Source organism: Chanodichthys erythropterus, chromosome 19, assembly GCF_024489055.1.
Source record: "Chanodichthys erythropterus isolate Z2021 chromosome 19, ASM2448905v1, whole genome shotgun sequence".
NCBI lineage: Eukaryota > Metazoa > Chordata > Actinopteri > Cypriniformes > Xenocyprididae > Chanodichthys > Chanodichthys erythropterus.
Genome location: NC_090239.1, coordinates 1,449,867 through 1,475,818, shown reverse-complemented (window position 1 = coordinate 1,475,818; position 25,952 = coordinate 1,449,867). Strand labels below are relative to the sequence as shown.

General features: G+C 34.6%; 1 protein-coding gene across 5 annotated transcripts in view; it reads left to right on the top strand.

Annotated features, from left to right (window-relative positions):
• The window catches only part of arhgap44b (Rho GTPase activating protein 44b), a 70,835-nt gene extending 50,258 nt beyond the window's left edge, over positions 1-20,577 (top strand). For 3 of the 5 annotated variants that reach the window (XM_067369570.1, XM_067369569.1, XM_067369568.1), the window contains 17 exons: positions 2,983-3,059; positions 3,630-3,741; positions 5,868-5,944; positions 6,065-6,182; positions 6,366-6,434; positions 6,508-6,589; positions 6,943-7,070; positions 8,322-8,433; positions 8,511-8,592; positions 8,690-8,770; positions 9,971-10,084; positions 10,172-10,263; positions 10,345-10,525; positions 12,753-12,944; positions 17,597-17,712; positions 17,890-18,279; positions 20,047-20,577. In XM_067369570.1, the coding sequence (XP_067225671.1) occupies positions 2,983-3,059; positions 3,630-3,741; positions 5,868-5,944; positions 6,065-6,182; positions 6,366-6,434; positions 6,508-6,589; positions 6,943-7,070; positions 8,322-8,433; positions 8,511-8,592; positions 8,690-8,770; positions 9,971-10,084; positions 10,172-10,263; positions 10,345-10,525; positions 12,753-12,944; positions 17,597-17,712; positions 17,890-18,279; positions 20,047-20,171 (2,148 nt within the window). In that variant the 3' untranslated portion in view covers positions 20,172-20,577. Of the gene's footprint in view, positions 1-2,982; positions 3,060-3,629; positions 3,742-5,867; positions 5,945-6,064; positions 6,183-6,365; positions 6,435-6,507; positions 6,590-6,942; positions 7,071-8,321; positions 8,434-8,510; positions 8,593-8,689; positions 8,771-9,970; positions 10,085-10,171; positions 10,264-10,344; positions 10,526-12,752; positions 12,945-14,475; positions 14,953-17,596; positions 17,713-17,889; positions 18,280-18,465; positions 18,507-20,046 lie in introns of all 5 variants that reach the window. The other 2 variants (XM_067369572.1, XM_067369571.1) reach the window with 2 other exon arrangements.
• Positions 20,578-25,952: the final 5,375 nt, after the last annotated feature.

The following is a 25,952-nucleotide window of genomic DNA, read 5'->3' as shown; positions in this document are numbered from 1 at the left end:
CTGATGAATCAGTTGGACAAATCATTCACTAAATCAACTCACTGATGAATCAGTTGGACAAATTATTCCCTGATTCAACTCGCTGATGAATCAGTTGGACGAATCATTCACTGATTCAACTCGCTGATGAAACAGTCGGACAAATCATTCACTGAATCAACTCGCTGATGAATCAGTTGGACAAATCATTCACTGAATCAACTCGCTGATGAATCAGTTGGACGAATCATCCACTGAATCAACTCGCTAATGAATCAGTCGGACAAATCATTCGCTGAATCAACTCGCTGATGAATCAGACGGACAAATAATTTACTGAATCAACTCGCTGATGAATCAGTCGGACGAATCATTCACTGAATCAACTCGCTGATGAATCAGTCGGACCAATCATTCACTGAATCAACTCACTGATGAATCAGTCGGACAAATCATTCACTGAATCAACTCGCTGATGAATCAGTCGGACAAATCATTCCCTGAATCAACTCACTGGTGAATTAGTCGGACGAATCATTCACTGAATCAACTCACTGATGATTCAGTTGGACAAATCATTCACTGAATCAACTCACTGATGAATCAGTCAGACAAATCTGAATCAACTTGCTGATGAATCAGTCGGACAAACCTGAATCAACTCGCTGATGAATCAGTCGGACATATCATTTACTGAATCAACTCGCTGATGAATCAGTCGGACAAATCATTCGCTGAATCAACTCGTTGATGAATCAGTCGGACAAATAATTTACTGAATCAACTCGCTGATGAATCAGTCGGACGAATCATTCACTGAATCAACTCGCTGATGAATCAGTCGGACCAATCATTCACTGAATCAACTCACTGATGAATCAGTCGGACGAATCATTCACTGAATCAACTCGCTGATGAATCAGTCGGACCAATCATTCACTGAATCAACTCACTGATGAATCAGTCGGACAAATCATTCACTGAATCAACTCGCTGATGAATCAGTCGGACAAATCATTCCCTGAATCAACTCACTGATGAATTAGTCGGACGAATCATTCACTGAATCAACTCACTGATGATTCAGTTGGACAAATCATTCACTGAATCAACTCACTGATGAATCAGTCAGACAAATCTGAATCAACTTGCTGATGAATCAGTCGGACAAACCTGAATCAACTCGCTGATGAATCAGTCGGACATATCATTTACTGAATCAACTCGCTGATGAATCAGTCGGACAAATCATTCACTGAATCAGCTCTCTGATGAATCAGTCGGACAAATCATTCACTGAATCAGCTCGCTGATGAATCAGTCGGACAAATCATTCACTGAATCAGCTCACTGATGAATCAGTCGGACAAATCTGAATCAACTTGCTGATGAATCAGTCAGACAAATCATTCACTGAATCAACTCACTGATGAATCAGTCGGACAAATCATTCACTGAATCAACTCGCTGATGAATCAGTCGGACAAATCATTCCCTGAATCAACTCACTGATGAATCAGTCAGACAAATCTGAATCAACTTGCTGATGAATCAGTCGGACAAACCTGAATCAACTCGCTGATGAATCAGTCGGACATATCATTTACTGAATCAACTCGCTGATGATTCAGTTGGACAAATCATTCACTGAATCAACTCGCTGATGAAGCAGTCGGACAAATCTGAATCAACTTGCTGATGAATCAGTCGGACAAATCTGAATCAACTCACTGATGAATCAGTCGGACAAATCATTCACTGAATCAACTCGCTGATGAATCAGTCGGACAAACCTGAATCAACTCGCTGATGAATCAGTCGGACAAATCATTCACTGAATCAACTCGCTGATGAAGCAGTCGGACAAATCTGAATCAACTTGCTGATGAATCAGTCGGACAAATCTGAATCAACTCACTGATGAATCAGTCGGACAAATCATTCACTGAATCAACTCGCTGATGAATCAGTCGGACAAATCTGAATCAACTCGTTGATGAATCAGTCGGACATATCATTCACTGAATCAGCTCGCTGATGAATCATTCGGACAAATCATTCACTGAATCAGCTCGCTGATGAATCAGTCGGACAATTCATTCACTGAATCAGCTCGCTGATGAATCAGTCGGACAAATCATTCACTGAATCAGCTCGCTGATGAATCAGTCGGACAAATCATTCACTGAATCAGTCGGACAAATCATTCGCTGAATCAACTCGCTGATGAATCAGTCGGGCAAATCATTCGCTGAATCAACTCGCTGATGAATCATTGGGACAAATCATTCACTGAATCAACTCACTGATGAATCAGTCGGACATATCATTCACTGAATCAGCTCGCTGATGAATCAGTCGGACAAATCATTCACTGAATCAGCTCGCTGATGAATCAGTCGGACAAATCATTCGCTGAATCAGCTCGCTGATGAATCAGTCGGACAAATCTGAATCAACTTGCTGATGAATCAGTCAGACAAATCATTCACTGAATCAACTCGCTGATGAATCATTCGGACATATCATTTACTGAATCAACTCACTGAATCCTTCAGAGTGGATACTGAACATCTGATTCTTTTACCAAACTGCAAATCATCATTATTTCCTGGAGATCGCAGAGTAAAAATAGAAACATAACCACACAAAAGTAAACGAGAACCGTCAAGAAATTAAACAATCGTGAGATGAACATAATGACAGACAGGTGCAGATATTATAATATGTAACCATAATAACAAACATGGACATAATCAGAAAAGAAGGAAACCGAAATTAAACAGAGCAGGGAAACAGGAACTAAAGGAATCAGAAACATAATATCAAGTCCATAATCATGACATATGCATATGCATGATAAGATACATGTTTATGATGGTTTGTTTTTATATATACATGAACAAAGAAGTTCAGTGACATACAGTTGTCGGGGTGTATTTTTATCAGCCAAAAGTGTGTTTTCTAATATATATATGTGTGTGTGTTTGTGTTTCCGAGCAGAAGAAGCTTCCTCTGACGTCTCTGGCTCAGTGTCTGGTGGAAGGAGCCGCTGTTCTGGGTGATGATTGTCTGCTGGGGTGAGAGAGCGTCTCTCAAACACTTAAAGCTTAAAGTGCTCCTAAAATGCTCAGAATTGTGTTTTGTCGTCTCCTACAACTGATTTACATTCATCCAAGGTTTAAAACAATTACATTTTCTCATAATATCCACTGAAGCATCAGCTGTTTTCTCTCAGTGTCTGAAACGCTTCGTTCAAAGATTCGGTCTCTCCAAACCCCGCCTCTCTGAGAGCTTCTCTGCTCTGATTGGTCGGATACCAAACGCTCATTAGCATATCTGAATGTCAGCTCTTGATACGAACCGTAACGATGGTGATTACCGTATCAATCTCATCAAAGTGGATTTGCTTTGGCAGCAGAAAACAGCGTCTTCTCGAAATGAACAACACAAACCAATAGGCTGGCATTATGCAAATTAGTTACAAACCCACGACTGACAACTCGTTTCAGTTCAGAATCGCTTCTTTCTTTTAGGAGACAATAACTTTGCAGAGGTTTTGCATTCACAGTCAGCTCTGTTACATCAGAAAAGCATGACAGAGGCGCTTTAAATGATCTCATCTGTGTATCTTGAATGTTCTTGTGCAGCAAGATGCTGAAGATCTGTGGAGAGACGCAAGACAGACTCGCTCAAGAACTTCAGCTCTTCGAACTCCAGATCGAGCGAGACGTCGTGGATCCGCTCTACACTCTCTCTGAGGTGTGTGTGTGTGTGTGTTCATAATACCGAACTAAAATAAACTAGCTCTTTCACAGTAATTAACACTCACATTTCCATTTCAATGCTTTTATGGCCAACTTTGGTCTTGTTTTTTTTTTTGTTTTTTTTACTATAATGTAATGTAAATAACACAACAGGTGGTTGTGGTCCTGGATGCTGATTGGTCAATCCAGTAATCCAGGGATATAATGAAAGGAAATCAAAGGCCGAGCTAAAATATTTACATAAAGTCCCACTGATTTTGAGATAATATTTCAGTAATTTAACAACATATTCATGCAGGTCAACACTAAATCTGATTTTTTTTTCACTTTTTATTTTACAATTATTTATGTAATTATTTTATAAATAAAAATATTAAATTTTTTATTTATTTGTTTGTTTATTTTCATTTTACTTTTCTATTTTTTAATTATTTATTATTTTGGATGGGGGACACTTAAAAATAAGTTGAACAATTTGTGTAAGTGTTTTACAATAGCAAATAAGACTGACGCACGTTTTTTCTGTTTATCTGTTTATTTTTTCGTTTGGTTCCTCAAAGGTTGAAATTATTTTTTTTATTTTTTATTTTAAAATTATTAGATTTTTTTAAAATTGTAAATATATTTTTTTTCTCTCATATATATATATATTTATATATATATATATATATATATATATATATATATATATATATATATATATATATATATATATATATATATAATAAACATTTTTATAATTATATAATAAAATATTATAGATTTTTTATATCATATTTTATTATATAATTTTAAAATACTTTTTTTTAAATTTAATTTATTATTTTTCATTTAGTTAGTTTTAATTATTCATTATTTTGGATGGGGGACACTTAAAAATAACGTGTTGAACAATTTGTGTAAATGTTTTATAATAGCAATAAGACTGACGCACGTTTTTTCTGTTTATCTGTTTATTTTTTCGTTTGGTTCCTCAAAGGTTGAAATTATTTTTTTTATTTTTTATTTTAAAATTATTAGATTTTTTTAAAATTGTAAATATATTTTTTTTCTCTCATATATATATATATATATATATATATATATATATATATATATATATATATATATATATATAATAAACATTTTTATAATTATATAATAAAATATTATAGATTTTTTATATCATATTTTATTATATAATTTTAAAATACTTTTTTTTTAATTTAATTTATTATTTTTCATTTAGTTAGTTTTAATTATTCATTATTTTGGATGGGGGACACTTAAAAATAATGTGTTGAACAATTTGTGTAAATGTTTTATAATAGCAATAAGACTGACGCACGTTTTTTCTGTTTATCTGTTTATTTTTTCGTTTGGTTCCTCAAAGGTTGAAATTATTTTTTTTATTTTTTATTTTAAAATTATTAGATTTTTTAAAATTGTAAATATATTTTTTTCTCTCATATATATATATATATATATATATATATATATATATATATATATATATAATAAACATTTTTATAAATATATAATAAAATATTATAGATTTTTTATATCATATTTTATTATATCATTTTAAAATACTTTTTTTTATTTAATTTATTATTTTTCATTTATTTAGTTTTAATTATTCATTATTTTGGATGGGGGACACTTAAAAATAATGTGTTGAACAATTTGTGTAAATGTTTTATAATAGCAATAAGACTGACGTGTGTTTTTTCTGTTTATCTGTTTATTTTTTTGTTTGGTTCCTCAGAGGTTGAAATTATTTATTTATTTTTTATTTTAAAATTATTTGATGTTTTTTATTGTAATTATATTTTTTTCTCATATATATATATATATATATATATATATATATTTCTCACATGTTATATATATATATATATAGTTTATTTTGAAATTAATTATTTTAATTGTAATTATATTTTTTAATTAATATATACAATTATATTTATAATATTTTATTATATAATGTTAAAACATAATTTTATTTATTTCATTTATTATTTTTCATTTATTTTTTTTTTAATTATTTATTATTTTGGATGGAGGACACTTAAAAATAATGTGTTTTATAAAAGCACTAAGACTGACATACATCTTTCTGTTTATATGTTTATTTTTAAGGTTGAAATTCCCAACATTCAAAAGCAAAGAAAACATTTAGCCAAACTGGTACTGGACATGGATTCTGCTCGCACACGGTGAGATATAATCATAGACTTGCATTGTTTTTATGTAAAACTCTTTATAATTACTACTTCTCAAGATATAAAGTAAAGCAGTATGAAAAATGCAATTACATTCTCTCCTCCCAACTCTAGGTGGCAGCAGTCATCCAAATCTTCAACTCTGTCTAATAAGGAAACGCCAACCGGGGCCAAAGCCGACGCCCTTAGGGAGGAGATGGAGGAGGCGGCCAATCGCATGGAGATCTGCAGAGTGGGTGGAGCTTATCACTTTCTCTCAGCACATGTAGATTATTTCATACACACAGTTGTGCACCGTATATGTACTGCATATTATAAAAAATGTTAGTATGGACGTATGCTATTCCAGGTTAACCGAACTGTCTTTCTCTTTCTCACTGAAGTGCGTGTCATTTTTAATGTAAATGTTTTTCAGGATCAGCTCTCAGCGGACATGTATAGTTTCGTGGCCAAAGAAATTGACTATGCAAACTACTTCCAGACGGTGAGTGTGTTACTCGTTTAGACGAACAGCCTGTCGTTTTATTATTAACGTCTCCGTCTCTCGCTCTCTTCAGTTGATCGAGGTTCAGGCGGAGTATCACAGGAAGTCTTTGGAGTTGCTCCAGAACATTCTCCCTCAGATTAAAGCTCAACAGGGTGAGGAGCAGGAATGAACATCAGAGGGTACAATTAACTGAAAAAAAACTGGAAGCTAGGTCTAAAAAAACCCAAAACATTTTATTGACCATTTTTAAATTATATTATATTATATTTCCTATTTTTTATTTAATAATTGTTATATTTTCACTATATTTTATATATAAATATATATATAAATTAAATTACAATTATTTTATATATTTATTTAAAAAAATAAATAATATTTTTCATTTATTTTTTTTAAATTATTATTACAATTATTTACAAATTATTTTAAAAAAGTAATTAAGAAAAATATAATAATAATTATAATTTAAAAAATGTTATTGATTGTAAACTGTGTGTTTCAGAGTCGTGGGTGGAGAAGCCGTGCTACGGGAAACCGTTAGAGGAACACCTGACTCTGAGCGGGAGAGAAATCGCCTTCCCCATCGAAGCGTGTGTGACCGTGCTGCTGGACTGCGGCCTGCAGGAGGAGGTGAACCTTCACATTTCTTTGGGTTTTGCATTTTGTTGTTGTTGTTGTGGACAGATGTTCATCCAAATTCTGTAGTGAAATACTGTAATTGATATAATAAAACGGATTCAAAGGCTGAACCGCTCTGAGCTATAATATTTTATTTATTGTAAATATTATATTTTATTTAACATTTATATTTGATTTACATTTGCATGTTCACCATTCTCTGATGTTGGTCAATGGTCACATAACATGCAGGTAAAAATATAAAAAATTATAAATAAAATTACAAAAATGTCTTTATAAAAACATAAAATATTTATACTTTTTAGTGATTGTATTTTTTTAAATTATTTAATATTATTTTAATTGTGCATTTTAATGAGTATATATATATATATATAATGTGTGTGTACTTTATCATATTTTTTATTATTTTTTTATGTTTAATAATTTTCAATATTAGTACATTTTATTTAGTTATTTTATATATTAGTACATAATGCATAACATGCAGGTAAAAAAAATAAATGTTTCAAATTTTTAGTAATTTTATATATATATATATATATAATATACAGTCAAACCAAAATTTATTCCGATACCTTGAACATTTCATTCATTAATTCAGTTTATTCACTATAGTTAAACATAAATGTTAATAAAATATGACAAGAGCTCAGAGTTAAATTAATCTTAATTATGTCAGAAAACACTTAAGCAAAACATGCTCAGGTCAAAGTGTCTGAATCATTTTTGTTCCCAAATTTTTATCAATTTTAATGGTAGTCCACTGTATAAAGGATTTTTTGGGTATAATATGTCACAGTTTACTTTATTTTGCTATCCTCACTTACATAAATGAACTGTAGTGTCCTGCACCCACTAGTAAAAATATATCAAAAATATAAAAAAAGTCTGAATAATTTTTGGTTTGACTGTATATTCATTTTTGCATTTAATAATTTTATATATTTAATGCATGTATAGTATATTAGTATTGAATGCATATGACATGCAAGTGAACAAATAAAATGTTTTATTTTTTTAGTGTTTTATTTATATTTTAAAATTATGTATTTATTTCAGTTGAATATTTTTAGGATTTATTTCGTTATAATTTTTTCATTTTGGGAAACCCTGTGCCAGCAGACAGAGGACACTTCAGTTTGATTGAAAATAATAATAATGTGTTAATTGTTGTTTAGATTCATATAATTGTATTAAAAAGGGGCATATTTTATCTGTGTGTGTGTGTGTGTGTGTCAGGGTCTGTTTCGAGTCGCTCCATCTGCCTCGAAGCTGAAGAAGCTGAAGGCATCATTAGACTGCGGTGTGTTGGACTTTCAGGAATATTCTGTAGATCCGCATGCAATTGCAGGTGAGATTTCCCTCATTTATTCTGAACTGTCACACAGTTGCTCCTGATCCTGATCTCATTGTTTTTCTGCTGCGCAGGTGCTCTGAAATCATACCTGCGGGAGCTGCCCGAACCCCTGCTGACCTTTGACCTGTATGAGGAGTGGATCCAGGCATCAAAGTGAGTGAACCGTAACAATAATCATCAAGCGTATTTTCTTTTTGATGGTTAGTGTTCTGGTGGACTTATTCAGGAGTGTGTGTGTGTTTGACTGCAGTATTGCGGATCAGGACAAGCGTCTGCAGGCGCTGCTGTCGACCTGTGAAAGGCTGCCCACTGCAAACAGCAACAACTTCAAGTGAGTCCAAAGATCCCACAGTTTCTGACAAACCCTGCATATCCCATCATTCATAGTAATACCGACCCAGGTTCACAATATTGTCTGTTTTTGCTCAATTTGGCCAACAAAAATATCACCTATAAAGCAAGAGCAGAATTGTTGTGTGTCTTGGAAAACACACAACAGTGATTCGTTTCTTAATGAATCCGTGTTTTGAGCGAATCAATTGGGTGAATGAATGATTCAATGACTCATTTATGAAGAGAGCCATTTACTTCATTCCTGAATGAATCAGCCGTTTGAACGAATCGAATGAATGAATGACTCAATGACTCACTCATTTTTAACATTTACCGCCACCTACTGGCAGTTTTAGTTTCTTATTTAGAGTGTCATTATTTACATATTAATAAAAAGCCCATTAAAGTTATAGTTCACTCCAAAATGAAAATTCTGTCATCATTTACTCGCCCTCATGGCAGTTGAAGCCTAAAAGTTTGTATAATCAATTCTGTTGAATCAAATTTTAAAAAAAATTGTTTTTTCTGTAATATCTATTTGATGCTTTTTCTAATTTAACGCAATAATGACTTTAAAAAAAATGTAATTTTAATGAAAAAGTTTATGAAGAATTTTTGCAATTAATTGCCACATTGTGCAATTAATTAGATTGAAAATTTTAATCACTTGACAGCTCTAATATGTATATTTGGTCAGTCAAAATTAATGCGTCAACTGATTAATTTTTTCAGTTTAACATGTTAAAAATATTTAACGCAGCATCCCTTTTTTCGTCATAATTTGATTAGTATACATTATATGATTATTTGATCATGCAAATGCTTTTAAACCATTCAAGCGCCACAAAACAAACGAGAATATGGAAAGCCAAAAGGTTCAAAAACGCATAAATTTGAACACATTAACAACGCTCAAAATATGCGTATTTCTTGTTTCACATCAACGTGCTGATTTTTCACATGCAAATACGCGTTAAAATTCACGTGTTTTTGAATCTTCTGGCATTCCATATTGTGAATGTCACGTCATGTGACACACATGACTCGTGTGCACAGAAAGATGCCTGTTTTGTCGAGTATCCTCATAAGAGAAGTCCCGAGTTCCAAGTGTATACTTAGGTATATATCGTCTTAAATTTTTGCAAATTTATTATACCTTTATAATAACTTTATAACTTTATCACTGTTTCATTTCCAGGTATTTGATTAAATTTCTTGCCAAGCTGAACGAGTATCAAGATTACAATAAAATGACACCAGGAAACATTGCGATCGTCCTGGGGCCGAACCTGCTGTGGGCGCGTACGGACGGGTGAGCGGCGCTTCTTCACACACCTTCAGCATCTTTATGGCGACACCGCACGTTTGACTTCTCGCTCGTCTGTGTTGTTTCTCTCAGGAACATTACAGAGATGATGACCACAGTCTCGCTGCAGATAGTTGGGATCATTGAGCCGATCATCCAGCATGCTGATTGGTTCTTCCCTGGAGGTGAAGTTCATGAAACCCCTGACCATGATCTACTGTTTGAGCATCAGGAACTGTTTGATAATTACGGCTCTGTGTTCGCAGAGATCGAGTTTAATGTCACGGGCAACTACGGCAGCCCCGTCCACACCAATCACAACGCCAACTACAGCTCCATGCCGTCCCCTGACATGGACCAATCAGAGCGCAGGCATTCGGACCAGAGCAGACGACCCCTCAGCGTCGCCACCGACAACATGATGCTGGAGTTCTACAAGAAAGACGGGTCTGTTCTGCTTTAAGTGTTTAAATGCACGTCTCCTGGTTTTCGTCATGCTGTCCTTTCTTTGGCTTTGAATTACTGATGCTTCTGCTTTTATTCCACTAATGCAGCATTAGGAAAATTCAAAGGTACGGTGACGCTTCTGTCTCTTCCTGTTTTGTCAGTCTCAGCTTTCCTGATTTCCTGCAAATGTGCTGATTCTTTACGCTCTTGATAAGACATTTGTGGTGTTGTATTTCTTTCTGGCAGCTTGTGAGGAATGTTGATGAAAGTGATATGAATTGCCGTTCAGATGGCATATTAAATTGTTTTAAGAGTATTTCATGATGTAGTATGTCTCAAATCTTCGTACAAAAGTTTAGGGTTGGTAAGTTTACGAAAGAAGTCTCTTCTGCTCACCAAGGTTGCATTAATTTGATCAAAAATACAGTATAAAATAGTGAAATATTACGATATAAAAGAGCTGTTTTCTATCTGAATAAAGTAAAATGTAGTAAATTCTTCTCCTTCTGTTTCCACTCTGGGAATCGCATAGAACCGCTTGCGGGAAAGTTACAAAATTTGGCACACTGATAGAGGACTTGTGAAAATTGACATAAGACTGTATCTCCTCAAGACTTTTTCGTATTCAGATCAAACTGTCATCATAAGGATGACCTGAGATTACATGCTGTGTTTCAGCACAGCGCCACCTACTGATCCGGAGATACGAAAAATGCTTATTTTTGCTTATAACTTAAGAATGTTTTGTCCAAAAATCAAAAATGTGGTTTAGTTAGATTCAGGGAGACATGCCGAGTCAACTGATATCCAATTTTACCCATATCAGCCTTTTTGGATTTTTTCGTAAAATGCTATATTTTACGAACACATTGGCATATCACTTTGAAACTCGGTATGAAACTTGACATTTTGATTTCCTTTCAAAACCTACTTTTTCTAATTCCTCCTAGACCGTCCGATTTTCACCAAAATCGAATCGTATCATCTTCAGACTGTGCCGACAAAAAGTTGTGGAATTCAAGTTGATTTGTCAAACCTTTTTCGAAAAACGTGTAAACTAATTTTACGTAGCGCTTGTGAAAATTGACATAAGACTGTATCTCCTCAACACTTTTTCGTATTCAGATCAAACTGTCATCATAAGGATGACTTGAGATTACATGCTGCGTTTCAGCACAGCGCCACCTACTGATCCGGAGATACGAAAAATGCTTATTTTTGCTTATAACTTAAGAATGGTTTGTTCAAAAATTAAAAATGTGGTTTAGTTAGATTCAGGGAGACATGCCGAGTCAACTGATATCCAATTTGACCCATATCGGCCATTTTTTATTTTTTCATAAAATGCTATATTTTAGGAACACATTGGCATATCACTTTGAAACTCAGTATGAAACTCACCATTTTGATTTTCTTTCAAATCCTACTTTTTCTAACTCCTCCTAGACCGTCCGATTTCCACCAAAATCGAATCGTATCATCTTCAGACTGTGCCGACAAAAAGTTATGGATTTTGTGTCAATAGACAAAATTGTTTTCATGTACCACAGCAAAAAGAGGCATGAGGCAACTCTTAAGGCTGTATGTCTGCAATTTTTTAGCATATTGATACCAAACTTTGCATGTGTCATTGTCACCTCACTCTGACCACACCACATCAATTTGGTTACAGTGACACCTACTGGTCCAAAGTGATAAGCCATTAAATCTTTACTAGTGACTGTTTATGATTTTTCAGTCATCTTAATATGCCTTTAATTGCTCATTGTTGCAGTACAGTACAGTCAGCTAGTGCTTGGCCCCTTAATTGCTGCTTGCAGCTATATTTTATTCCTGTGTTCAAAGCTGAATTTTCAGCATCATTACTCCAGTCTTCAGTGTCACATGATCCTTCAGAAATCATTCTAATATGATGATTTGCTGCTCAAGAAACATTTATGATTATTATCAATGTTGAAAACAGCTTCTTGAAATATTCTTGAAAAATAATATTTTTCAGTATTCTTTGATAAATAGAAAGTTCAAAACAACAGCATTTATTTGAAAAAGAATCTTTTGGAACATTATCAATGTCTTTACTGTTACTTTTGATACACTTTTAATGCATCCTTGCTGAATAAAAGTATTAATTTCTTTAAATTAATTAATAAACGGTAGTGTATTTACTTGAGTAGGCTGGCATACTCTTGCGAGGGATCTGACTGGCCATTTGTCTGCCCTGTTGCAGTATGGGAGTGCGAGTGATGGACACTTCATGGGTGTCTCGGAGAGGTTCCTCGTCATCCCGTAAGAGCTCGTCAACTCCTCCCAGCGTTCAGCCACCCATGCCGCCCTCTGATTCGCTGAACCCTGAGCAAGCGGGCGACCTCTCCACCTCTCCTTCACAGACTCCGCCCCCCATCAGTAGCGATAGGACCAGGTAAACGACCAACAGGAATCAAGAGCACATGACATAATGCTGTACTCTGCTGATTGCTGCCCATTTCAATTCAGCCATCTGAGGACATCATGAATATTAATATCATATTTTAAATCACACTTGAATATCATTTGAAGTAGTCCAAATAAATAAAGTTTGTGATTTAAAGTGCAAAGTAAAGCAAAGAAATGTTCAGTTTTGATAATATTAATGAATTGTTAGTTGGCTGAATTGAAGCTCTGAAGTTCAGATATCATGTTTTTCTCCTTCTTTCCTCTTTTCTCTCTTTTAGCAGTAGGTCAACCAAAAATGCTGTACTCATGAATACTCATGTTTAGTTGATGAATGTGTGAAGCTTTAGCTAAATGAATCAGACAGGCCTTGTGTTTTATTCATTGCTGAATGTTATCATGAATATTTTAAAGGAGTGCTCTGGGTTCAAAACGTATAATACACCATACTATTTGTGGAAAAGTATACAGAGTTTCATATACATTTATAGCTATTAAACATGTTACCTAACCATGCTAAAATTATGCATTCTAATTATTGATACTTATGAATGCTAATTATTAAGTAATTAATAATTAAGTTAATATGGAATAGAATTAAATAATTATATAAAAATGTATGTTAATAAATATTATTTTAATATTACTATTTTCATATTATTTATTAGTTCAATTACAATCAATTAATAAATATTTGTAAAATTAACAAGTTATTTGTACTTATTTATATTAATTATTCATTATAAATATTTTGAATTGAACTATAATAAATAATTGATATTAATAAATATTTATTTTAATTATTAATATTTATTAATATTAATTTTAATATCATTAAATCAATGATTAATATCATTGAATATTATTACTATTTTAATATTTATTGTTTAATTTCAATTAATTAATATATATTTCTATAAATTGTATTAATATTAACAAAAATATTTACTTAATTCATATAAATAACATTATTTTAATTATGTTTAATAGTATTTATTAATTATTAATTAATTTATAATTAATTAATGATTGATATTAAATATTAATTTGAATTATTAATATTTTAATATGTATTTGTTTAATTACAATCAATTAATTAATTATAAATAAATAATATTAATAACATTATTTTAATTATTAACATTTAATATTTATTATTAGTTTAATTTTATCATTTAATAATTTATATTAATAAATATTTATTTTAAATATTAATATTAACTATACATGAATAAATAAATAACATTAATAACATTATCTTAATTATTAATTTTAATAATATTTATTATTTTAATTATAATTAATAATTGATATTAATACATACTTATTTCCGCACTGTGGAGACAACTGCACTCATTAACATAATGCTGCCGTTGTAACTACAGAAATGCTGTTGATGGAGCTGATCGTATTGATCCCTGAATATTCCAGAGCACTGAATCACACAGTCGCCCTCAGACACAACAGCTTCCCCCCGCTGTCAGTCCTTTTTTATGTGTCAACCTTGAAAATCTTTGCAGCTCTGACGAGGTGTCGTCCAATTGGCCGGACTCCTGTCTCGTCTGCCCCTCCCCTGAGGAGGAGAGGCCGCCCCCTCCATACCCGTTCTCCTCTTCCTCTTCTTCCTCCTTCTCCTCGTTCTCTCTCCCTCACCCTCGAGCACAGCCCTGTGGGCGTCCCGTCGCTCCCGGTCCCGAGTCCGTTCCTCCCCCGGTGTTCACCCGCTGGTCCGTGTACAGCCCGCCTCCACTCCTCCTGTCGTCCACCTCTCTGGACATTAACTCCAACCCCAAACCCAGTTTCCTGCACCTGCCCAAACAGGGCTCGCTGCCCACCGAACCCTCCCTCCTGCACGCGACCCCTCCGCCCGTGTACATCAAACCCCCGCTCGTTCTGCCCCGTCACGACCCCTGCCATCCTAACTTTAGCCCTCATCCTGCTCCGCTGCCGTGGGCCGCCTGCGCCTGTAATCGAGAGAGAGGACTCAGAGTGCCTAGGTAACTACCCACAAACTACCTGAGCAGAACCAGCTGAAGGTGTTTCATCATCATTTACTGCTTCTGTCTGGGCACGTTTGAGATCTTACATCAAGCTTCTGACCTTAAATATTATTGATCACCATTTATGAAAGCACATAATGCTCAATTGCAGTGCACATTTTAGAGATGATGAGCATACAAAATGATCAAACAGGCCCCGATATACTCAACAAAATTATTTTTCGTTCTTCGCTTAGGGGTAAAAAGAAGTTTGAAATATAGCTGCAAGCAGCGATGACGGGCCCAAGCCTGGCGTCACTGCCACCCCAGGGGCTTTAGGGAGACTGTGCATGACATGTATTTAAACCGAGTGAATGTAAAAGGATTTGTCAAGATATGAGACTCTTCCTGCATCCCTTTTTGTCATTAATTTAATTCCTCGCCATGGCAACACCGTTTAAGATAACCAAAATCTGTTTGCAATGTACAGAAGGTTTGGTTCAAATCGTAAGAATCTATACGAGAAGTAGTTAAAAATCAGAGCCTGATTTTTCAAAAAAATTCAAACCAAAATAGCCGACGTCCTATTGGTCGGAGCTAATGACTGTAAATTAGAAAGTTGTCCAGCTCGATGAGAACAATACATGTACAGAGTTTTGTCAAAAGATGGCGCTACAAAGTCCCTCCTCCCCGCCCATTTTTAAGGCTTTTCCATTGTCTACTGGCTGACAACTCTGATGTGTGTGTCAAGTTTCATGTAATTTAAAACTTGCTAAGAGCCTCAAAAAAGAATATTAATGTTTGCCGCATTGCCATGGCAACAGTATTCAAGATATCAAGAATCCTTTCACATCTGACATTATTCTGACGAAGACTGAAGCAAATCGGGTAAAAATAAAAGGGTGATTTCAAAGCATTTTAAAAGTGACACACTTCCTGCTGCCAGTTGGTGGCGCTATGACTTTGACTCACAATAGTCACATCCATGTGTTCGGCCTCTTATATCAAACACAGTTTGATTTGAAGTTTCATCAAAATCAGTCAATGTATGTTGAAGTTTTAACACTTCCTGTTTTCCTTTTTACACCGTAAATACATTGTCTCACCACGGCCAAACCATTTGAGATATCCAATATACATCTGCAATTTAGCATCCTCAATGTCTTGACATCAAGTTGAAAATTTTGGTGTGAATTGTATGACTGCCTTTGGAACAGTAATTAAAAATTGAGAGCTTGGTTCAAAAAATCCACATTCAAATAAAATGTTGGTCCGAGCTAATGACTTTAAATTAGAAAGTTGTCCGGCTCGATAAGACCAATATATGTACCAAGCTTGGTGACTGTAAGTAAAACTAACCACCAACTTTAGACAAAAGGTGGCGCTATAGAGGGCCTCCTCCACGCCTATTTCTAAGGCATTAGTGTCTAGTGTCTACAACGCTGATGTGTGTGTCGAGTTTCATGCAATTTGAAGCATGCTAAGAGCCTCAAAAACACCCAAAAAGAATATTAAAGTTTGACGCGTTGCCATGGCAACAGTATTCAAGATATCAAGAATCCTTTCACCATAGATTTGTTTCAACGCCACGGCCAAACCGTTCGAGATATCAAAAATCCGCTCACAATTTAGCATCCTTAATGTCTTGACTTTATGCTGACTGAGTTTGTTGTAGATCGGATGAATCCCCTAGGAGAAGTATATCAAATTCCAGAGCATCCATTTTTCAAACAACACATAATAGCCAACTTCTTGTTGGGCTGGTGTATGACTTAGAGTGTGAAATTTATACGGCCCGATGAGATCTATGACTGTATGAAGTTTGGTTACTGTAGGTGAAAAGGGTTGTTCCACAGAGCCCCCCCGTGACAGCTTGTGCCCGGTCCTGATGACCGATGATTCCAACGTGTGTGCACAGTTTCAAGAGTTTTTGAGCATGTTAAGGGACCCAAAAGTGCCAGAAAGTTCGAAAAAAGCTTCACACCCAACAATTACATCATCACCATGGACCAATGGTAGTTCAGAGGCATTTAGCCGGAGCAAACTTTTCCAGAACGTTCAGTTTGGCAAAGCTGTTTCGAACTCCCAAAACGCACTTTGTTTTGTTCAAAATTATGTCACACCATTACATTCTTCAGTTTCGTCTGAAGTATATCGGGGCCTTTACAATAATTGTTACATTCAGAGTGAAGTTATTTAAAAATAAGGTTTTCAGTACAGTAACATAGAGGTTAGCATTCAAAACTCTTCTGTTATGAATATGCTCAAGAAGATGTTCTTGAAATCTTCCCTGCGCTGCTTTATGCATTAAAATGAGCAAAAATCCCTGCTGGCAAATTAAGGGACTTTTATCTTTGCTTTTGAATTGCCGCCACACTAGCATGGATTCAAGCCACTTACACACACAGACACATTTACTTAAACCTAAAAGAAATTTTTTTTTTCTTTTTTTTTTGGTATCTGCGTACACTTAACTTGATTTATTTATTCCCAACATCAATAAGTGGAGGTTCTATCAGATTCACCTCACTTCTGGGGACAAAAGTGTTGCCAAACTACACAATTTCTGTTTGGAATTTTAATGTTCAGAAATCAGAGCCAACACTGTGGTGTGTGTGTGTGTGTGCAGTTAATGGATGTTTGTGCACATTTCTGTCTTCAGCACTCAGAAGAATAAGGAGCCTTCACCTGTGATTGGTCAAAGAGGAATTTCACCAACAGCTCCCTCTGGTGGACAGAACCAGCTATCAGACCAGAGTCCTCACACACTGCGGAAAGGTGTGTGCATGAATAGATAGAACAAACAATATGATAAAATAATGATAGTAATCGATGCATTTCAGCTGAATTATAATTATGCATTTAAAGTCATGCTGCGATTAATATACAAACACTTTCCCTCCATAATGTTCAGTTTTAGCAGCTAGAAAACTGATTTATTTCTTTTTCTTTAAGTATCCAAAAAACTGGCCCCCATCCCTCCCAAGAGTCAGTTTTCTCCGTCCGGCTGCGTGTCGGATCTGTCTCCGGGTCCGTCTCCAGTGAGTCTGTCTCCGACCCCTCCCAGCACCCCGTCATTATACAGCTTCAGTTACCCGCAGGGCGGCTCCGCCCTCACCTCGCCCGGACACAGCCACAGCCAGACGGCCACCACGCCCTCGCTCTCGTCCCCACCGCCGCTGACCGGCACCCTGCCCAAATCACGGCCCACCCCCAAACCACCCCGGCAGAGACCCAACCTGCCCCCGCCGCAGCCTCCCGGTCCGGGTGGTCTGAGTCCGCAGCCCCTGGAGCACGCGGCAGGCCTGCTGGACGGACTGTCAGCGGCGGAGAGCATGTCTACAGGTAAACCCGTCAACGTTAGCACATGTTAGAACTGTACGACTGGGGGGAGCATCTCAATGCGATATCTTTTTTGCTTTAAAATTCACCTTACATGAAGTGTTATCTTATAAGACAGCGTCAGTGCCAGTTATTGATGACATGTCAGTGTGCGGAGTTGGGTTCAGGTGGTTTTGTGTTGTTTTGCAGCGGTGTGAGGTCATGGGGTCAGTGGGCTTTGGCTCAGAAGGGTAAGCAGAAGCGCGTGCGTGTGTGTGTGTGTGTGTGTGTGTAAACTCACCCGCCGTCATTCACTAACGCATGGCGCTGTCCTGCCCCGCATGGCTCTCGCTCCGGCGGCTCCTGCGTCCCTGTGATCCGCCCCTCACCATCCGTCCTTCAGCCAGTGCACCCGTCTCACATGTTCCTGTGTCTTTATGATCTGATGTCGCCCTCATGACCACAAACTCTCAGAAAAAAAGCTACAAAAGCGGTCACTGCGGTGATACACTTTTGTACCTTGTTCACCCCTGAAGGGAGCATGTTAGTAAAGTAAATGTATATATTATTACCTTTTTTCTGAGAGTGTAGGAATTTCTTTCATCTGTGGAACTAATATAGGAGAGTTTTAATTTCCACATAAGGATGGTTCATAGTGACCAAGACGGTCATGCTGTAAATCAATTATTTAAAATAAATAAATAAATAAATAAAATAATTTAAAAAAAGTATATATATATATATATATATATATATATATATATATATATATATATATATATATATATATATAAAATAAAAAAATTTAAAAATAAATATATATATATATATATATATATATATATATATATATATTTATTTATTTTATTTTTTCAGCGGAAGATCTCTGAAATTTTAAGCTGATATTTCAGTAATTTAACTACACAACTTTAATAATTTAATTCTCAGTGTTTATTTCCTAATTGTGTTTATAAAAAATTGTGAGATAAAAAGTCGCAATTAATTTTTTTTAACAAGTTTCCATGTAATTTTGATTGTTCTTTATTTTTTAATTATTTTAATTTGACATTTTAACAACATCATTGTGAGTAAATGATGACATAATGATAATTTTTGGTGCAAATAACAATTAATTTCACCTCCAATATCATGTTTTGCAATATTTTAGAACATTTTAAAAAATGTCAAATGCTTCAAAACATACTCTACGGTTCAAAAATTTGGGGTCAGTAAGATGCTTTATAATACTTTTATTCATCAAAAACGCATTAAATGGATCAAAAGTGACAGTAAAGCATTTATAATGTTGCAAAAGATTCTATTTTAAATAAATGCTGTTCTTTTGAACTTTCAAAGAATCCTGGAAAATAATTGTACACAACTGTTTTCAAACATTGATAATAATCATAAATGTTTCTTGAGCAGCAGATCAGCATATTAGAATGATTTCTGAAGGATCATGTGACACTGAAGACTGGAGTAATAAATTCAGCTTTGATCACAGAAATAAATTACTGTTTACTATATATTCAGTTATTTTACATTGTAATAATATTTCACTATTTTATACCATATTTTTGATCAAATAAATGCAGCTTTGGCAACCCCAAACATTTGAACACTAGTATATGAAGCATATTTAACAGAAATCTTAAAACACTTTGTTGTACGGTGTTCAAAGTCAGACTGGAGCTTATTTACACTTTTTGGGTCACAAAAACATCTCTGAACAGTGAGATGCTGATGTACTGTCCTCTTTTAACACACTCTCTGTTGTGTTTTCTCCTCCAGACTCATCATGTGATTTGGACATTCCTATAATAAGCGTTGAACTGGACGGGAGATCTGACGGCCCCTACAGGAACTCTGTGTCTCTGCTGGATTCGGAGGAGGAGTCGGAAAGCACCGCCCTTTGACCCCTGGGATTCCCCACAATCCTTTACCCCTCCACCGCACAAATGAGTTTGTATAGTACATCTTCTGTGATCCGCAGCTCCACATTAACCTGCTGTCGCACTGGATCTGAACAGACGTCAGGACATCGATATGCCAGGCTAATCCGTCTTGTTTGTTTTTTTATGTTTTTATAGTTTGTTGTTTTTCTATTTGCCTTATCTGAGTTCTTGCACTTTTGCCTTGAAGTTCGTCTAACATACGTTTGAGTCGCTGCTGAGTGTAAAAAGTCAAAAGTCAGTCGAATCTCTCTGATTCAACTCCTTGAGGAGGTTCGTCCGCATGATTATTTCCTGGATTTAAATTGACGCGCGTTCACACACAGTAAAATCTCCAGGGTTAAATCAGCTCTGCTCAGAGTACATATGGTCCCTCTCTAAATAGTGTAAAAGTAACACTGAAGCAGAGTTAAAGTTAATGAGATAATTAAGCAATTAATAAGGCTGTGACTGAAGTCAGTTGTAGTTCTTGTGTTTCTCTTTTCTTCAGTGATTCTGCTTGTTAACAGCAGGTGTTCATCACTAATGCACAATCATCACTTAATTCATTGCTTAATTATCTCATTAACTTTAACTCTGCCTCAGTGTTATTTTAACACTATTTAGAGAGGGACCATATGTACTCTGAGCAGAGTTGATTTAACTCTGGAGATTTTTCTGTGCAGACGATGGATCAGAATTTACAAAAGTTTGGGGTCGGTAAGATTTAAAGTTTTTAATAGAAGTCTCTTCTGCTCTCCAAAGCTGCATTTATTTGATCAAAAATATGGTATAAAATAGTGAAATATTTTTAAAATGTAAAATAACTGTTATCTATGTGAATATATAGTAAAGTGTAATTTATTCCTGTGATCAAAGCTGAATTTTCAGCATCATTACTCCAGTCTTCAGTGTCACATGATCCTTCAGAAATCATTCTAATATGCTGATTTGCTGCTCAAGAAACATTGATTATAAATAGAAATCTTTTATTACATTATAAATGTCTTTACTGTTGCATCCTTGCTGAATAAAAGTAGTAATTTCTTTCTTTTTTTAAATCTTACTGGCCTCAAACTTTTGAACGGTTGTGAATTTTCAGAATTTTTATTTTAATTTTTTTTTTAAGGTGCCATGTCAGGATAAAAAGAGTAAAATTTTCAACAAACGCACACCGAGATCCTGTATTCAGCTTCGCATGTAAAGATATCAAACCTTATTGAATAATTAAAGATAATATATAAAGAATCTCAGAAAATATCAAATAAAAACAGATATATCTTTATTTTCCTCCCGGATGTTTTGGGATCGAGATTCTCACTCCTTATGACCAATGAATCCATGATTTTTCCAGTCATTCATAATTACTGTAAAACAATTTTTAAAACCATTTAAATATTTTAGAGCTGAGCATATATATTCACTTTACTTTTTAAGAATAATTTCCAGGAATTTTCCAGACCTGGAAATCACATTTTAACCCTTTGATGCATGAAATTGATTTTAAGGTTTATTTCTAGTTCTAAACAAGAATATATTAATTCCACGCCAACAAATATGTATTTTGAGAGAGTATTTTATACATCTGACCACTGCAATAAGCAGCAGATCTTGTAGGTATTCCTGGCGAGGTTAAAGGTCAGCATCTATCCCTCCATGAATAATCAAAATGTCTGTCATGCATCCAAGGGTTAAAATTCCCTGATATTTCCAGGTTTTCCATGACTTTGTGAGCCCTGTACTGACTGTTGATGTCTGGCGTCAGTCGCGTTATAAATAATCACAAACTCTGCTGTAAGTATTAGCATGTGTGAATGCTGTTCACCTCCGCTGCAAACACGTGTACATAATCTATAGAATTAAAGGTCAAATATTTATGAATCTCTCGCTATATAAATATATATATACAGACTATATATTATTTTTGCTTCAGACACAATGCTGGTACGTGTACATACACTATTAATATGAATCGCCGCGGTTCCTGTGAAGGTTTCTGGGAACAGGAAGAATAATTCAGACGCACGAATGAACTGAGAACAGGATTGCGACAGAGATTAAACCGAAGTCACAAGTTTACCTCGTGAGGGATGGTTGTTGTGTGCATGATGTGCGTCCTGATTTAAAACCAGTGCATCGTCTGTGCTTTAAAGTCAACATGAAACGCTGTTCGCACCTCCCTAACGTGATGTTCTGAATGAAACAGGATGTTCAATGAGAAAAAAAACGTATTATATGAAAAGTAAACAAGGTTAGTGTGTCATGTTGACTTTAAAAACCTTTTCATGTGAGCCCAGCTAACAGGGAGCGTTCTCAGAACGTTCTGCCAAGGTTCTCTCAAAGTTATGAACAATGGAACATTAATAGAATGTTCGTTCAAAGTTATCTAGTCTTTAATAATGTTCTCAAATGTTTAAATTTTCAAATGTTACCACTTGTTTCAGAACATTCCGAGAACATTCAAAATGGAATGTTCCCTTAACGTTTGCATAACCAAGATAAAACGTTTTTAAAACATTGATGTTTTAAATGTTCAGCTTTCAGAACTCAATGCAAAATGTTCTTAGAACGTATTTTTGTTAGCTGGGAGTTTCTGATGTGTGTGTGTGTGTGTGTGTGTGTGTGTTGGATAATTTATCATCAGTCTTTGTGTATTTTTTCGCCTCGATTCTGAGCTTCTGTTTGACCATCTTAAACAAAATTTGACTTCAGGTGACTATTCCAGAAGTATATTAGTAAATCAGGGAAACGGTGTAGAACGGTGTAGTCTATAAACTCCATATTCCTCATTTTTCTTATGTATTTTTACAGCTAAATGCTCTGATTTTATTTTCCTAACGGATGAGAGCAGATCCGTGTGGACCGCAGAACTTCGGCGTTTGCTGGTGAAGAAGAACTTTCACTTGTTTGTGGATCTGAATGTGTTCGTGTTTTCTGTAGAGACATTTTCATACGGTGGTTTTGTAGCTCTGTTGGCTGAAGCCCACTTTTATACTGGGGTTTTGTCGGCACAAGCCCATTAAAAGAAGGTCAAACTGACTTTTTAAGTGTTTTAGCAGGTATAAGGCAGCGTTTTCGGAAGCAGATGTAATCTGAGGGCTGGATTTAACCCTCTGGTCCTCTTTGTTCAGGGGTCAAACTTCACTCCTTTGTGGTCAAAAGTGCAAAATATATATATATATAAAACATAATATATTTTTGTTCAATAATATTTTTTTTATTATTATTTACAATGTTTAAGGGTATTTTATGATACTATGCAATATTTATAACATTTTTATTAGCTATTTTACCCCATTGAAAATAATACACCTTTTTTTTTCCTAATATATTTTTCAATTAAAGCAGTATTTCATGTTAAAATAGAGACAAGGCACTTAAAATCCATTACTTATTTTTATTAATTTGTGAATTTGATTTATGTACTTAGACATTCTCAAAGACTACTTTTTGTCAAGGTTTAGATTATTTATTTATTTATTTATTTTTGAAATGTTGAAGTGTCAGTTTTTGCATTTTTACTGCAGTCAAGCCTGAACACAGAGAAGGACATTTTGTTACACGTAACATCAAAATTCAATATAAATGTAACAAAAATGAACAGGAATGTTGTATCACAGCTTAATAAATCTGATTTGAATCTTTTATTTTGTCTATTTTGCACTCTTGACGTTTTAGTTTTCTGCAAAGTGGATGAATTGTAGTTTGTACCACCAAAAGAGTTTTTTAATTTTTTCATATTTCCCATTTATTTCCTAGTTTGACCACAAAGGAGGGAAGTGTGACTTTTTTTTCTGAACCTTTAACATATCCAAACCATATCCATGATTTTTTGTGTTCACATAGCTAATGCAAAAAAATAATATAAAATTTAAAACGTAACATTTTTCGGTCATTTTTGACCAAAGAGGACCAAAGGGTTAAATATGGCAATGTGTTCATTCTGACCTGATAAGTAGCCTAGACAGTTAACACAAGCATGTGCAGCTTGAATGGTGTTCAAATCACTCCTGTGTGTTTGAGGAGATAAAAAGGGTCAATCTGGATTTTTGTAAAGACGCTCTGATGTCTTAACTTGATGTTTGTAAATCTGCCGCATGCTTTGAATTCATTACCCACAATGTATCTCAGTTTGAAACACTTTTTATACATGCCATTTTAGTTTTTTGTCAAAATAGGAGAACAGAAATACCCAGGCAATGCAGATGCTCCAACCAGCTCCTCAATAAAACGATCTACCGCTCAAACTTCTGAGGCATTAAGCGACCTGAAGTCATGCACGTTCACCGAGAGTTGAAAATGACTGACTTCCGGTCACTTTTGCAGTGTGAAAGTGTGGCTGATCTCACAAACTCTTTCCTCACTGTCTCATGTATATCTGATCAGCATCACTTAGATTAGTGAATGACTCAGTAACCGGGCGAACAGCGAGTGTTTATCAGAGCTTGTAAAGAAGCATGCTCTGTCACCATCATGCGTTCTGTCCGTTTCTTATTTATTTACCTTTCCTGATGTGTGTTTCATGCTTGATTTACACTTGAACAAACGGGGGCCAAATAAACGGAGCGTCATTTACTCAGAGAATTTTTTTTTTTTTTTTTTACATTTTGTTGTTTTTGTTTTTTTATGAAGAGGCCCTGTGTGTCAAAATGTGATTTAAATGGAAAACTGGAATAATTTGAGAGGGGGTGTTGAAAGTCTCATGACGCTTCAAGAACAACATCCTTCATCAGAATGTGAGCTCAATCATAAAATAAATCATTTTTAATTACTTCTATTTGTACGTGTATTTTATTCAGAGTTTTTACTCCAGTCTGTTTGAAGTCGAGACAAATTGTGATGTATTTTTGAGAGAAACAGGATTTTCAGCAAGAGTATCCATCAGGAATTGATGTGATGCTGTTATTTTAATTTTAGTTTTATCAATATTTTGGAGTAGATTTTATTTTTATTTTCATGTTAATTTTAGTTTAGTTTTTGATAATTTCATTGTGCTTTTGTCCTTTTTATTACTTTTTTAATATTGCTATTTGTTTTATTTATTATTTTAGTTTTATTTATTTTAGTTCTTCAACTTATTTCAGTTTATTGCCAACATTTCTGATTTTAAAGTTTTTCAACTTCAATATATATATATATATATATAATTAGTTTTTGATAATAATATTAGTCAATGAAAGTAAAGTGGGTGTTTCATAAGAGCTGAACATTTGTTTACTAAAACAACAAGAAATAATATTGATCTTGGTAAATCAAATCTAAATTTAATGAGTAATTTCTTCTGAAAAGAACACTTGTTTCAGAGATGGAGCAAGTTATAAAAATTATATTTTGATGAAATATTATGAAGACAAACATTTGTTTCTTTGGAATAACATCACTGATGATAAATCATTCACAATAAGAACATGCATTAATAAAATAATAAAAGTTAATGTTTGCTTGGAAAGAAAAGACAAAATGAGGACTATGAAACTATGAAAAAAAAATTGTTGTTCAATGAATCTGAAGATGTTCCACTGCAGGCCACAGATTCTGTCATATACAGAAAAAATGACAAAAATGATTAATGTATGCATTGAAATGTTCATTGGTTATCTAGACGAAATGAGGACATATAAAGTCGTGGGTTGATGGAAACATTCATGGAGTTAGTTGGAGGTCAGATAAGACATTTGAAGACAGGAATGAGAATCAGAGCCATAAAACTATCTGAGTTTGAAGCTGAACGAGTCTTCAAAGACAAAAAAATCCTTGGTTATGTTT